The sequence below is a fragment of the Centruroides sculpturatus genome, unplaced genomic scaffold (assembly GCF_000671375.1).
Source record: "Centruroides sculpturatus isolate CEXI.00-Female unplaced genomic scaffold, Cexi_2.0 scaffold1399, whole genome shotgun sequence".
Lineage (NCBI taxonomy): Eukaryota > Metazoa > Arthropoda > Arachnida > Scorpiones > Buthidae > Centruroides > Centruroides sculpturatus.
Window position 1 is genome coordinate 167,505 of NW_019385630.1, and position 14,248 is coordinate 181,752.

Below are 14,248 nucleotides of genomic sequence, written 5' to 3' on the forward strand. Positions count from 1 at the left end.
AAATTGTATGGTACAATGGGTAAAAAATTTCGTTTTGTTACCTGGAGTAAAATTAAAATGTAAATTTAACAACAACTGAAAAGAATTTACTTTTTAAAATATGTTTCATGTACTCGAAATCATATTATTTCTGTTACTTCATTTATAGTCGTTATATCTATATTACTTAATTCCGTGTGCTGCAGAAAGTACGTAACTCTGTCATTATGAAATGGAGAAACAATTCTATCGATAATTAAAAGTTACTTAGTAAATAATAGTTTCTAAACGAGATACATTCGAAATTAAATATTGATTTTCATATGTAGTTTATAGGGAATAAGTAGATTAATATTTGTATATAGAAAAGAATTTAAAAATTTTGTAATCAATAATTTAATCTCGTAATGAAATTTGTGTTTCATTTTATCTCGATCTGTCGTTCCACAGACTGTCTAATCATTACTTAATCTGAAAATTCAATTGATTCAAACTATTCAAATGTAAGTTTGCTGGAGATTTTTGTATTTAATATTAATTAGAGTAATTAATTGATTAACGTTAGACACTACCAAATAAGGATTAATAAGAGATAGATAAAGAACAACGACATTGTCTTTACAATTAGTTATGAGGCTCTGAACATAATTATAATCTCATTACATCATGCGATAGGCAGACATTTTGACAAATGATCATAAGGTTTATATTATAGGAAATTTCTTATTCTAAAATACTTTAAATCAATAATAAAGATGCCAAGGCAGTTAAGCAGATGCTTGCTTTAAATTCAATTGTGAGCCCAGCGCTAGGGTAATCTTTTTTATTCTTCTCAAATACATATATCTAACACCGCATTGTAATTTTGTGATATATTAAAATGTTTATAGATATGCGTGTAACATCTTTTAAATTTTGATATCTCTCTAAAATTTCATTTTTAACGTCTCTAATGAAAAATATATTGTAGGCCTATATTTAGACACAAGTCTTTAATCTTTACTTATACAAATTTGGATAATTAGGATAAACGAATAAAGATATAGAAGTAACATTTGTATTAAAACATTCTAAGATATATAAAGTAAATGTTTGTTTTTAATCGGGAATCCCTGAAAAACACAAGCCAGATTTTTCTGTTTGTTTCATGCTTAACTCTTTCAATGATTTATTAAATTAGAAATAGATGCAAAAATGAATGATTTATTGTATTATTTTGTTTGTATATTACAACGCGACACACGAGCGAACTTTCGAGGGATGGGTGTCTCTCGCGGGTACATTTTGCTTCTCTGAGAAATCCTCCTTATTTAGTTATTACGAACGTGAAGATAACGAGGAAAACTCAACGTAGATAGCCGTTGGCAAGGTACGAACCCACAAGTATTAGTGTTCAGAGATTTTATACACTCTGCTATATTGTTTGTAAATCTTTTAACAAATGGTTGAGTCTATGTAAGTAACGACAATCTATTCATAAAAATTTCATATTTTCAAATATAAATGTTGAACGTAGTGTATATAAAATCTGAGACGTCAACAGGGATCATCGGTCTTAGAGCTAAAATCTCCTGGTCCCTTCTCAAGCAATGATAATATTTCTATTTTTGTTTACATTTATGCAGTTGTAATTAAATAAATTGATTATTTATTTATATTATTAGAATTTTATTATTTATATTTAATGACTCTTGTTGCTAAACAGATTCCTCTTTTGCTCGTTGGCTTTACATAACATAACATATATAATATTGTTCGTTTCTATAGCATATTAAACTATATTAATGGAGATTTTTTTCATTTTTTTTTAATGTAATAAAATACCTTCAATTACCCGAACATAATTATTAATTTTAATAAACTTTTAATTACTGATTTTTTGTTTGTTTGTTTTACAGAATTTAACTAAACATCCGATTTCTTTGTCAAGAATGAGGAATCTTTTAAAGAATATAACTCTTCGTATTCATGCAATGAAGGTAAATGAAATAGTTTATTATATTTGTGTCATTTATTTAAATATAGTAATATCAGATTGATTCGAGAAATTCGAAAATTCCTACTAAATAAAACCAAGAATAAAATTGTTAAGCACGTAGTATTCTATATTTTCTGCGATGTTTTATAAAAAGTATTTGATGTTTTTACGAAATATTTTATAATAAATACTAGCTGTTACCCGCGACTTCACCCGCGAGGATTTTGGTAGCAGACCCCATTTATATTCAGTATTTCAACAACCATAATAATTGTTATATAACACCTACCGCCGAGAATGATGAGAATTGCCGAGAATCAAACGAACTACAGTATTTTCAATTTGATCAATTTTCTGGAACGTTTACAATCGTTCTATAATCGAACCAATATGCAATAACAAATTCGAATTTAAAACGGTTCGAACATTTTTAAAATCGAAATAGATAAAAAATTTTTATAACAATGTCTGAAATGTTATTAATTTAATGCACGTAAGTACTCGATGAAGACTAAATCATCTCCCTCTCTCCCCGAGGAGGAATTTCGAAAAATCCCTTCTTAGTGTGCATTGCCGTGGCATGCCCTACTAAAACGCAGATGAAAACAAACAATCGCATCTAAAATAGTACAGTAGAAGCTCTTTTTCCAGTTAAGCCTTAATGATCTCCCTCTCCCTTTCTATGACGTACCCTAACTGTGTACCAAATTTCACCTCTTTAGGTTCAGCGGTTTGCTCTGGGCGATGATGAATCAGTGAGTGAATGAGTGAGTCAGTCAGGACAAGGAATTTTATATACAGTAGAGCGTCGTTTATCCGAAAGTCAGTTATCCGAAAGAATTCCAGTCGGCCTAAAGTATGATTTTTATTTGTTTTTATATTTTTCAATGTATTTACTTCTNATATTAATTATGAATGAATTTTAAATATATTTCACTAATTATAATTTAATTCGAAATTTCAATTTAGTTATGAACTGAGTACAGCTGATAATGCTGAAAGAAACAACCTTCTGAAAAATAATGTATGAGAGATTTTAAATTTTATTTGCATGATTTGAAGATAATTTTTACATTAATTATAATTATTTTTTTCTTATTCAGACTGTTCATTTAGCAATACCAATTGCACAAAGTTTTGAAAGACTTCAATATATGGACTTTTCACAATGTTTTTCTATTGATAGAATTCCATTTGTAGTTAAAAAACCTTCTGAATTATCGAAAATTACAGCCATAATTCATCCGTTTCTCGTTCAAGTAATTCGCATGCTAATTTTTATATATAATTTCTCTCTTAATGACTTTATAATTAAATATGTATCTATGATTATCCGTTAATGTTAGTCAATATATATTATAAAGGTAAGTGTACAATGTGCATGCCGCTAATATTGAAAAACGAGTCCCGGTGCGATCAAGGGAGTTATATGGTGTGGTATCCCTGTATCCCCCATCCATGAAGAAGGTTCCCGTTTTAATCTGAAGGGCGTGCAGTTGAAGATATAAGGGCTACAAAGTTTCGCTATCTAGAAATTCTAGAATTCTAGAGAACCGTCCAGAACATTCGAGAGTATTCGAGTGTTCCCGGATGTTCCGGAACGTTCGGGAACATCTCGGAACATCCCAGATCATTGTGTAACATCCCAAGACACTCTGAAATGTTGTGGAATGTTCTGGAACATTGTGGACCATTCGAAGACTTTTTTTGTATGGGTGGGACTACCCATTGGTGGAGGTATATAAAACAAGATCCGTCGTGGGTTCGAACGTCAGTTTCTTATCAGTGACGAAGGGAAGAACCGAAAAACAAGTGAAAATTCCGTTATTAGAAACGTTTAGAACGTTCGAAATTTTCGACAAACACTTCCAGTTATTCCCAATTTAACACCAGCAGATGAGATCAATGCATGCTTTAAAAAGTCACATTTCTGGCCACATATACAAATACTGCGACTAACGAAAAATATGAGAGTTGAACTCTCGAAAACAAAACAACAGCACAGTTTGCTACTAAGATAATAATAATAATTGTAATATATTGTAATCATCTTCAGAAAAGCGAAAAACGAATATAAACAAGTTATTTGCTTTTTTGAACACGATTCAGATAACTCTAAAGTGCTACAAATGTATGTAATAGTCGTTCATATACTCCATTAAGGTATTCTGTATAGTTTTAATTGTTTTGTATCGTCAAATAAAACGAATTAAGGTATTAGCTGCATTAATTTGTCTTGCCATTAACAGTGCAACATATTACAGAATGATTTCGTACTTTCCAATTTTTCAATTCTTTTTCATACCTTGTGAATAAAAGCCTTATTCATAGGAGGATTTTACTAAAATTTATGCTTTAAGCTGGATAACATTGCATATTTTAAACTCATTTAAAAATAACAAAGATACAGAAAAGAAAAATATCCAGCAACTAGTTGCTATACTAAAACTGAACGAATTAATGTACGATTTCTCATAAATTATCTGATTTAAATTCAAATTTAAAAATATAAAAATTTTAATTTTAATTTTAGCTTAATTAAAGCTTAATTTTGAGGGTAGTGACGGGTTTGTTTACTTTTTTGAAGCTTAATAACTCCTGTGCTGTTTGTCAAAATGTTCTGAAATTTTGCAGGAGAGTTGTTTATTAGGAAATTGATGTTATTAAATTTTGTTGATTACAAATCGAGACGTGCGTAGATAATGGGTATTGTGTGTCATATCTCTGGTAGGTCGGAGTTAATGACGATTTTACTCGTTATTAGCATTTACAATATTTTATAGCATTTACCATATTCTCAAAATTAAGGTTTTTACCATTTTATAATAGTTAAAAATAAAAATATAAAATTTTCTAAATAAAATATCACAACAGATGACAACATCAAATGTTGCCGGAAAAGTTACGCAACTGCTTGCTTCATTTTTACATCTTATATTAGGAAATTATCCCTTAAACGTTATAACTTTATTTACGATATTTACAATTTCGTAAATTTTTATTATAATATTATTATATAATTACATCTATATTCAAACATCGCTAAACCCGATGTAATATAGCTAATCACCAAACATATGCCGTAAATCCATCGGGCTAGTTTTAAGGCTAATTACTAAATAAATTACGTAATTAATTTGGCACTAGAGGTAAGCGTTAGGCGCCATCTCTTATTAATATTAATAATTATAAATAAATTAATTAATTTAAATAATTTAGAACCGCTAGGAGAAAAAATCGGCCCGGAGCGGGACTCGAACCCACAACCGTCGATGGTTACATAGTTATACGCTGGAAGAGGAGATCGGATCGGAGGTCCGGATAGCGTAACTGGCAACGCATCTGCACGGTAAGCAGGCGTTGTGGGTTCGAGTCCCGCTCCGGGCCGATTTTTTCTCCCAGCAGTTCTAAATTAATTAATTTATTTATAATTATTAATATTAATAAGAGATGGCGCCTAACGCTTACCTCTAGTGCCAAATTAATTACGTAATTTATTTAGTAATTAGCCTTAAAACCAGCCCGATGGATTTACGGCATATGTTTGGTGATTAGTTACATCTATACTTATGAGAGCATTGAAAAGCATCGCCAATCTGCACTTCACTTTCAATTAAAATATTGTGTTTATATAAATTAGATTTCATTAACATTAATATATTCTGAAACGACTGGAAAACTTGAAAATTCAGGTTTCATGTCAAGATTCATTCTTCAACTTCAAGAATATCTCGGATTCAGGTAAAACTGGTCAATAAACAAACAGTTTTATATATTAATTATGAATGAATTTTAAATATATTTCACTAATTATAATTTAATTCGAAATTTCAATTTAGTTATGAACTGAGTACAGCTGATAATGCTGAAAGAAACAACCTTCTGAAAAATAATGTATGAGAAATTTTATTTGCATGATTTGAAGATAATTTTTACATTAATTATAATTATTTTTTTCTTATTCAGACTGTTCATTTAGCAATACCAATTGCACAAAGTTTTGAAAGTCTTCAATATATGGACTTTTCACAATGTTTTTCTATTGATAGAATTCCATTTGTAGTTAAAAAACCTTCTGAATTATCGAAAATTACAGCCATAATTCATCCGTTTCTCGTTCAAGTAATTCGCATGCTAATTTTTATATATAATTTCTCTCTTAATGACTTTATAATTAAATATGTATCTATGATTATCCGTTAATGTTAGTCAATATATATTATAAAGGTAAGTGTACAATGTGCATGCCGCTAATATTGAAAAACGAGTCCCGGTGCGATCAAGGGAGTTATATGGTGTGGTATCCCTGTATCCCCCATCCATGAAGAAGGTTCCCGTTTTAATCTGAAGGGCGTGCAGTTGAAGATATAAGGGCTACAAAGTTTCGCTCTCTAGAAATTCTAGAATACTGTCTAGAATCTGGACGGTTCTAGAGAACCGTCCAGATTCTAGAGACGGTTCTAGAGAACCGTCCAGAACATTCGAGAGTATTCGAGTGTTCCCGGATGTTCCGGAACGTTCGGGAACATCTCGGAACATCCCAGATCATTGTGTAACATCCCAAGACACTCTGAAATGTTGTGGAATGTTCTGGAACATTGTGGACCATTCGAAGACTTTTTTTGTATGGGTGGGACTACCCATTGGTGGAGGTATATAAAACAAGATCCGTCGTGGGTTCGAACGTCAGTTTCTTATCAGTGACGAAGGGAAGAACCGAAAAACAAGTGAAAATTCCGTTATTAGAAACGTTTAGAACGTTCGAAATTTTCGACAAACACTTCCAGTTATTCCCAATTTAACACCAGCAGATGAGATCAATGCATGCTTTAAAAAGTCACATTTCTGGCCACATATACAAATACTGCGACTAACGAAAAATATGAGAGTTGAACTCTCGAAAACAAAACAACAGCACAGTTTGCTCAAAATCTTTTACAAATAGGCGAAGGCACATATCCCACTGACCAAACGACTGGTCTCATTGAACTCAACAGTGATTTTTGCAACATAGCCACTACTGAAAACGAACTCATCGACCAAACTTATCCAAACATTGTTCACAACTATACCAATCTGGAGTGGCTATTTCAAAGGGCAATTTTGGCAACTAATAATAATATTGTCGACGATATCAACTTTAAGATTCAAAAGAAAATTCTAGGTTAGGAGAGAATATACAAATCGATCGACACGACGGTAAACGTTGAAGAAAGTCTCAACTTCCCTACAGAATTTCTAAACTGTTTGCAAGTACCAGGAATGCCATTACACTGCCTTCGACTGAAAAGTGGATCTGCGATCATACTACTCAGAACTCAACGAAACTATGTAATGGAACAAGGATGATCGTCAAACAGCTATCGAATAACATCATCGAATCCGAACTTATGGCTGGAAAGGACAAAGGACACACAGTATTTATCCCCAGAATACCACTGATCTCTACTGAACTGCCATTCCAATTTAAAAGACCGCAATTTCCAATCAAATTATCCTATAGTTATACAATTAACAAAGGGCATGGACACACTTTAAAACATTGCGGCATAAAACTCAAAGACTCCTTCTTCTCTCACGGTCGTACGTAGAGCTTGCTCTCGAGCAAGCTCTTCGTACGACCGTGAATTCGCGTCTGCATAGTCGCGTCCTTAGTGTGCGACTATGCAGACGCGAAGTTACAGCGAGCGAGAGGTTGCGAGCGATTAAGTTTTCGCAAAAGAAAACCATGCACAAACGAGAAGCGAAAAATAACGCTGACGAGAGCGAATTTCTGGTTCTCGCACATATCTGACAGGTTTTGATATTTATCGCGTCTCGCCTCTTCTCGCCACATATTCTCGCTCGCTCGGAAAATTCGCTCTCTCGCGTCTGCATAGTCGCACCCTTAAGCTCGGCGTATTGTTATCATTGTTTGAGTTTTATTAGATATTTATTAAAAACAAGTTTAGTAGAGTAAGAAATATTTAGATAAAGTATAAATTAGTCTTCCAGTGAATTTGAGATGTTTATAAATTTTAAAAGTCTTATGTTTTCACTTCTACTATTTTAAAAATACTTTTTCACCTGTGAACACCGAAAGGTCTTTTTTCGCATAATAGTTTGGGCATGGAAAAATTTCCAATGGCGGTAAACTTGCGTCTTACATATGTTGTTTGCATGCATTAGATTCCTATTTCTAGAGTTGTTTCCGAGGATCGAATTCATTTTCACCTATTTTATCACTAAACGCTGATGCTTTTTCGCCCCCATTTAGTAACCTCAATTTCAGTAAAAAGCCATACCGATGACGCTACTTACGTCATCACATCACATTTTTGATATCACTATTGACATCATCATGACAACATGACTCATTTCATTTACGATATCAACAATTTTTTAAAGTTCTTATACGTTCTTAATGTTATGTTAAAATTTTAATACTAGTCGAAGTAATTTAACAATAATTATATTTGTAATCCGGAAAAAAATACATACAGGTTAAATGTGTTGAATGCAATGTTTATTAAAGATTTTATAATACATAAAGTAGACTTGATGCAAATACCATTTTGCATTTTGTAACAAAGACATTTGTGTCTATTCATTTTTGCTGTCAATTAAATTTTAATTAATAACAGTTAATATTAAAAATCTACAAGTATCCCTGTTTAATCTTCCGATTTAACTAACGGCGTAATCCTAATTTTGTTATTTATATTTTAAAGATATTAACAATAACATTTGCGAGGATAATGGAAATACTCAAAAGATAATCATTTGATCGGTAATAAGATAGAAGTTATAACATAACATTTATTGTATTAAACTATTGTTATTTTTTACATATTTTGCGATCCTGTTCACGGACAAATCAGTTTCAATGCTTTATGTCTGAAAATCATAGACACACCAGAATTTCAAAGACTTCGCCTCATCAAGCAGTTGGGATTTCTCTACACTGTTTATCCAGGAGCTAACAATAATCGCTTCGAACACTCTTTAGGGTATGAACATTTTAATATTCGAGAAACCACAGAAAACAGAAAATATTGGTGCCCATTGGTGGGTCGGCATTATTTTGTATCCTAATTATTTATGTGTAATTCTAGAGTTGCTTATTTGTCGAAGAAGTTTATTCTGGAATTAAGAAACAACCAACCGGAATTAAATATAACGGACCAAGAAATAAATTGCGTACAGATTGCGGGACTTTGCCACCATCTCGGTCACGGTCCATTTTCTCATTCGTGGGAAAGATTTATGAGGAAGTGCAGAAAAAAACGTAAAGACGAAAGCAAACCGTGGAATGTACAGTACGTTAACACGTTAAATATCCAGCAATTTTTAAGTGAATTGTGAATTTATATCCATTTTAATTGCAGCACGAAGAAGTATCCATTAAAATATTTGATTATCTTGTACGAAAATATAAATTGGAAGAGGAATTTCAAAGATACAATATAGACAAAACGAAAATCAATTTCATCAGAGATCTTATGAAAGGAAAACCTGTAAGCGAATATATGTTCTATTGCATCTGATTTTGTAAAATATACCCTATTTACATAATTAATATTTCATTTACAGACCTGCGATGAGCGGACATTTCTCTTTCAAGTAAGAATCTGTTTGTTTATTTATATATTAATTATTGATTTTAATAAATACAGTATACCTTTCGAATAGCAGACACCGTCGAAAACCGAGAATATTATCTACTATTTAGTGGTAAACATAATACATGTCCTATTTATAGTGTTTTCAGGTTGTAATAATGCCTGTTAAGTAAAGATGTCCGCTATTCGGGACNGTGAATTTATATCCATTTTAATTGCAGCACGAAGAAGTATCCATTAAAATATTTGATTATCTTGTACGAAAATATAAATTGGAAGAGGAATTTCAAAGATACAATATAGACAAAACGAAAATCAATTTCATCAGAGATCTTATGAAAGGAAAACCTGTAAGCGAATATATGTTCTATTGCATCTGATTTTGTAAAATATTCTCTATTTACATAATTAATATTTCATTTACAGACCTGCGATGAGCGGACATTTCTCTTTCAAGTAAGAATCTATTTGTTTATTTATATATTAATTATTGATTTTAATAAATACAGTATACCTTTCGAATAGCAGACACCGTCGAAAACCGAGAATATTATCTACTATTTACTGGTAAACATAATACATATCCTATTTGTAGGGTTTGCACATTGTAAAAATGCCTGTTAAGTAAAGGTGTCCGCTATTCGGGAGTGTTTGTTAATGGACCGTTCATTGTAAATGTAGTTTATGAACAATATATTTAATGGTTTATAACATTTCATATATTATTTATAATGATATTTTGAGTTAATAAGATATAATCCATCATGGTATCAAATTGTATGTTGTACTAATGATATTTACTGTACAACAGACAGAATTAGTATTATTTCGAATGACTTAAGCATTAATGATTTATAGATCGTGAATAACGAAGAATCGGGATTAGACGTCGATAAATGGGATTATTATTTTCGCGACTGCCTGTATCTCGGAATCAAATGCGGATTCGAATACAAACGCCTCATGCAATTTGCAAGAGTAAATGATGTCGACGGTAAAAAAGTTATATGTTTCCGTGACAAAGTAAGAAATTTATTATTTAATACATTTTTTAAAAAGTAAGGAAAATTACTGGTTGGGTGAGGGAATTGACCAACACTGAGGCCTAGTGCCAGTAGTGGAAGATGAGAAGCAAAGACAGACACTGCCCATGTAAAGATCTACGTAAAGAGAGAAAAACGAGTAAACAGGAAAATTTATTTTTACTTTCACGGCTGCTATATGTTGTTATATATAACAGAGGGAAAGCGAGGCAATATATCAAAAAGTTGTCCTCCACCAAGATTTCCATTTTTTGGACTCGGGAGACATTGAAACTTCAAGAAATACAAAAACTTTCGGAGTTTTTTCCTGTGTGTATGGATGTTAGTGTGTGTTGGAGCACGATTTTGTACACCCTGTTTGAACTTTAATAACTCCTGTGCGACAGCCGGATGGCAGAGCGGTCAAGGTGGCAGCCTACCGTCTGGGGGACCCGGGGTCGAATCCGGATGCGTCAAAGAACCCTCAGGAATTTTTCGGGGGGTGATCCGTTCGGATATGCCGGGCTCCGTCCCTCACCACCCGGTCGCCCCATTGTGGGTCTGGCCGAACTCATAATGGGTTTGCTTTAAGAGGCCCTCTTAGTGCCCACAGGGTGAAAAGAGTTTTAAAAAATAATAACTCCTCTGCTTTTTATCGAAATTTCGGAAATTTTAAAGAAATATTTGTATATAAGGAGTGTTGATGCTCTTAAATTTTTATGGTTAAAGATCGAGGGGGTGGAGAGATAAAGGGCGTCGTATATCCTATCTCGAGTAGGCTTTAACTCCTTATTAGAATTTACATTTTTTTTTCTATAAAACTTAACCCTACCTTTAAAATTAAACATTTTATAATAATTAAAAATATAAAAAGATTTTAATAAGAAAATATCGTAACATGCATTTTCTTAAAGGTTGTAGGGGAGATCGGGGCAACTTCGGCATGCGGGGCAAGTTTGTCAAGCGCTTTTTTTAAAAAACAAATTAAAAGGAGACTTTGGTTATAGGTTAGGCAGTTGAGTTTTATTGGTGGCTTGTTGAGTGTAGTGTTTTTATTGTTCTCCAACAAGCGTAGTTGAATTATCAAGCAAATTTTCATTTTCGTTCAATTCCATATAATATTTTTTTTCCATTTATATTGAATTGGCAGGTTTTGTTATAATTCCATGATAACGAAAGTTACTTTTCCTGTTAGAAGGATGTAACTTCAACTTATTCACGTGGCCAGATCGTGGCTTGGCATTCTGTTCTCAGGGTTGTACTTAATGTTTCGAAATCATGACTAGCGGGGTAAGATCGGCAACATAAAGCCACATTAGAAGCAAAGGATAAAAATCAAACAGATGATAAATGAAAACATGTTTGCATTTGTTATTCATGTATATATGTCTTTGAACTTGCATTTCGTTGTAATAATATTAAATGGGTGTTGGATTTGTATTTCTTTGTTTTAATAGTGAATTCCAACTTATACATTGTTAATAACATAATTTTATATACGTGCCTATCTTGCCCCATTACTGTTGCCCCTATACCAGGGGCAACTTTAATAAAAATAATTAAAATAATTACAACTTTACAAAAAGAGAGAAGTTGCCGATCTTGCCCCTATACCCGGGGCAACTTCGTCAATTTCTCTCTTCTTGTAAAGTTGTAATTATTTTAATTATTTTTATTTCCAAACTGATTTTAACCAGTTCTATAGTAAGGTAACATTCCAATAGACAATATGCAAAGCTTTTTTTTCAGTTTACAGCAGTATTTATTACACAAAATTTAAGTAAAGCTTAACATGCCGATCTTGCCCCGATCTCCCCTAAGTGCTGTTTACAAGAATTTTCTAACAAGAAGTGAATTGCATCACGCTGCTTACCAACATCGCATGAACAGAAGAATAGAAAGAATGTATGCTTTTTCTAATATTGATAAATTGTGTAGAATAACCGAAATAACACAGCTATTTTATAATATTTCAGTATTTTCGATCCTTTATTGGAAGCGGATGGAAACGTCTTAGCGCCTAACGGGTAAGATGCTTTTATTTATTTGTGTTTTGAAATAATAATTATTTTATATTCTTAATCTATTTCCACTGTAGTAAAAATTTCCAGTTCTACAATTGGACTAATGCAGTGAACAGAGAGGAAGAATATATTGCGTTGATAATGAGAAACTTCTGCATGATGACTGACAGCGCTGTTTACGATTCTCTGAAATACTCAAAAATAGAGAAAGTTCGAAATATACTGGATATAGTAGAGAGACGCTTTCAAAATTCTAAAATATATCAGACGGTTTCTCATTGGTCCGTTGCTGAAAAGCCTGATAAGGTATTTTAAAAACTAACTACAGCTCATATAGTTTTCGGGGTTTTCTTCCCGTATCTAACGCCTAAATAGTGACAAGTTTTGACAGAAAATACCTTCTATGGAGGCATATCCACTCTCGGTAGATTACCCTCGTACTGCCATGCCGTATCCTATCACTCTGATCTAAGAGGCACACGTTATGATTATCAATAATCATGATAAGTGCCACTTGGATGGCCAAGGCGATCAAAGTGTTGTGGGGATCTAAGATGAAATTTGGGCAAACAATTCTTCGTGAGATTTTCGTAGGTAATTAGTCCTGAATACATCTATTCTCATCCCTAAATAGAAAGACCCTGTAAGTGCCCACTGGACAGAAAAAGTTAAAAATGGGAAGAAAGTGGAAAACTATAACTTTATTTAATGCCATTCAGTACAAAAATAAACTAATACGAGAACACATTAATGCTCACATGCATATTTCATGTACACGTTTTTCATTTCAGAAAACTGTAAAAGCAGCAATTATGAAATGTGCGCAAGAATTATCTCCGGATGAAAAAAGAGACTTTTATAAAAAATATGAAACTGATTTTGAATTACGCGAAGAACATTTTAAGATTCAGGTAAATAGTACTACTGTTAAAAACTATGCAATTAAAATTACACTGTAAAATATACGAAAATGTGAAATTTGTATTATTTTTAATGTATATTCAGATCGTCACTTGAACATTTACTCACTCGAACATCTGGACAAAAGAGATCTTTCTTGTATCGAGCACATATTCTTCCTTGTTCCACATTCCAGTAGGCAAGAGTAAATCATTGAGAGACTGCTACTTTTTTCATTTTCTATCTATCGTGCTAGAAACAAAAGCATAGGGGAGATCGGGGCAAGATCGGCATGTTAAGCTTTACTTAAATTTTGTGTAATAAATACTGCTGTAAACTGAAAAAAAAAGCTTTGCATATTGTCTATTGGAATGTTACCTTACTATAGAACTGGTTAAAATCAGTTTGGAAATAAAAATAATTAAAATAATTACAACTTTACAAGAAGAGAGAAATTGACGAAGTTGCCCCGGGTATAGGGGCAAGATCGGCAACTTCTCTCTTTTTGTAAAGTTGTAATTATTTTAATTATTTTTATTAAAGTTGCCCCTGGTATAGGGGCAACAGTAATGGGGCAAGATAGGCACGTATATAAAATTATGTTATTAACAATGTATAAGTTGGAATTCACTATTAAAACAAAGAAATACAAATCCAACACCCATTTAATATTATTACAACGAAATGCAAGTTCAAAGACATATATACATGAATAACAAATGCAAACATGTTTTCATTTATCAT

General features: G+C 32.3%; 1 protein-coding gene across 1 annotated transcript; it reads left to right on the top strand.

The window, feature by feature from the left end:
• Positions 1–1,910: 1,910 nt before the first annotated feature.
• On the top strand, positions 1,911–13,621 carry LOC111640743 (deoxynucleoside triphosphate triphosphohydrolase SAMHD1-like). The gene is made up of 17 exons (XM_023386788.1): positions 1,911–1,958; positions 3,061–3,216; positions 5,598–5,698; positions 5,797–5,851; positions 5,924–6,079; positions 8,661–8,711; positions 8,786–8,946; positions 9,052–9,250; positions 9,325–9,453; positions 9,530–9,559; positions 9,780–9,908; positions 9,985–10,014; positions 10,417–10,616; positions 12,557–12,607; positions 12,679–12,910; positions 13,396–13,515; positions 13,610–13,621. The coding sequence occupies exons 1-17, from the start codon at positions 1,911–1,913 to the stop codon at positions 13,619–13,621; spliced, it is 1,860 nt and encodes a 619-aa protein (XP_023242556.1).
• Positions 13,622–14,248: the final 627 nt, after the last annotated feature.

Coding starts and splice junctions, on each gene's coding strand:
- LOC111640743 (XM_023386788.1), top strand. CDS start 1,911: ATGAGGAATCTTTTAAAGAATATAACTCTTCGTATTCATGCAATGAAG. Junction 5,699..5,796: donor CAAGAATATCTCGGATTCAG/GTAAAACTGGTC, acceptor ATTTCAATTTAG/TTATGAACTGAGTACAGCTG. Junction 10,015..10,416: donor AGCGGACATTTCTCTTTCAA/GTAAGAATCTAT, acceptor AATGATTTATAG/ATCGTGAATAACGAAGAATC.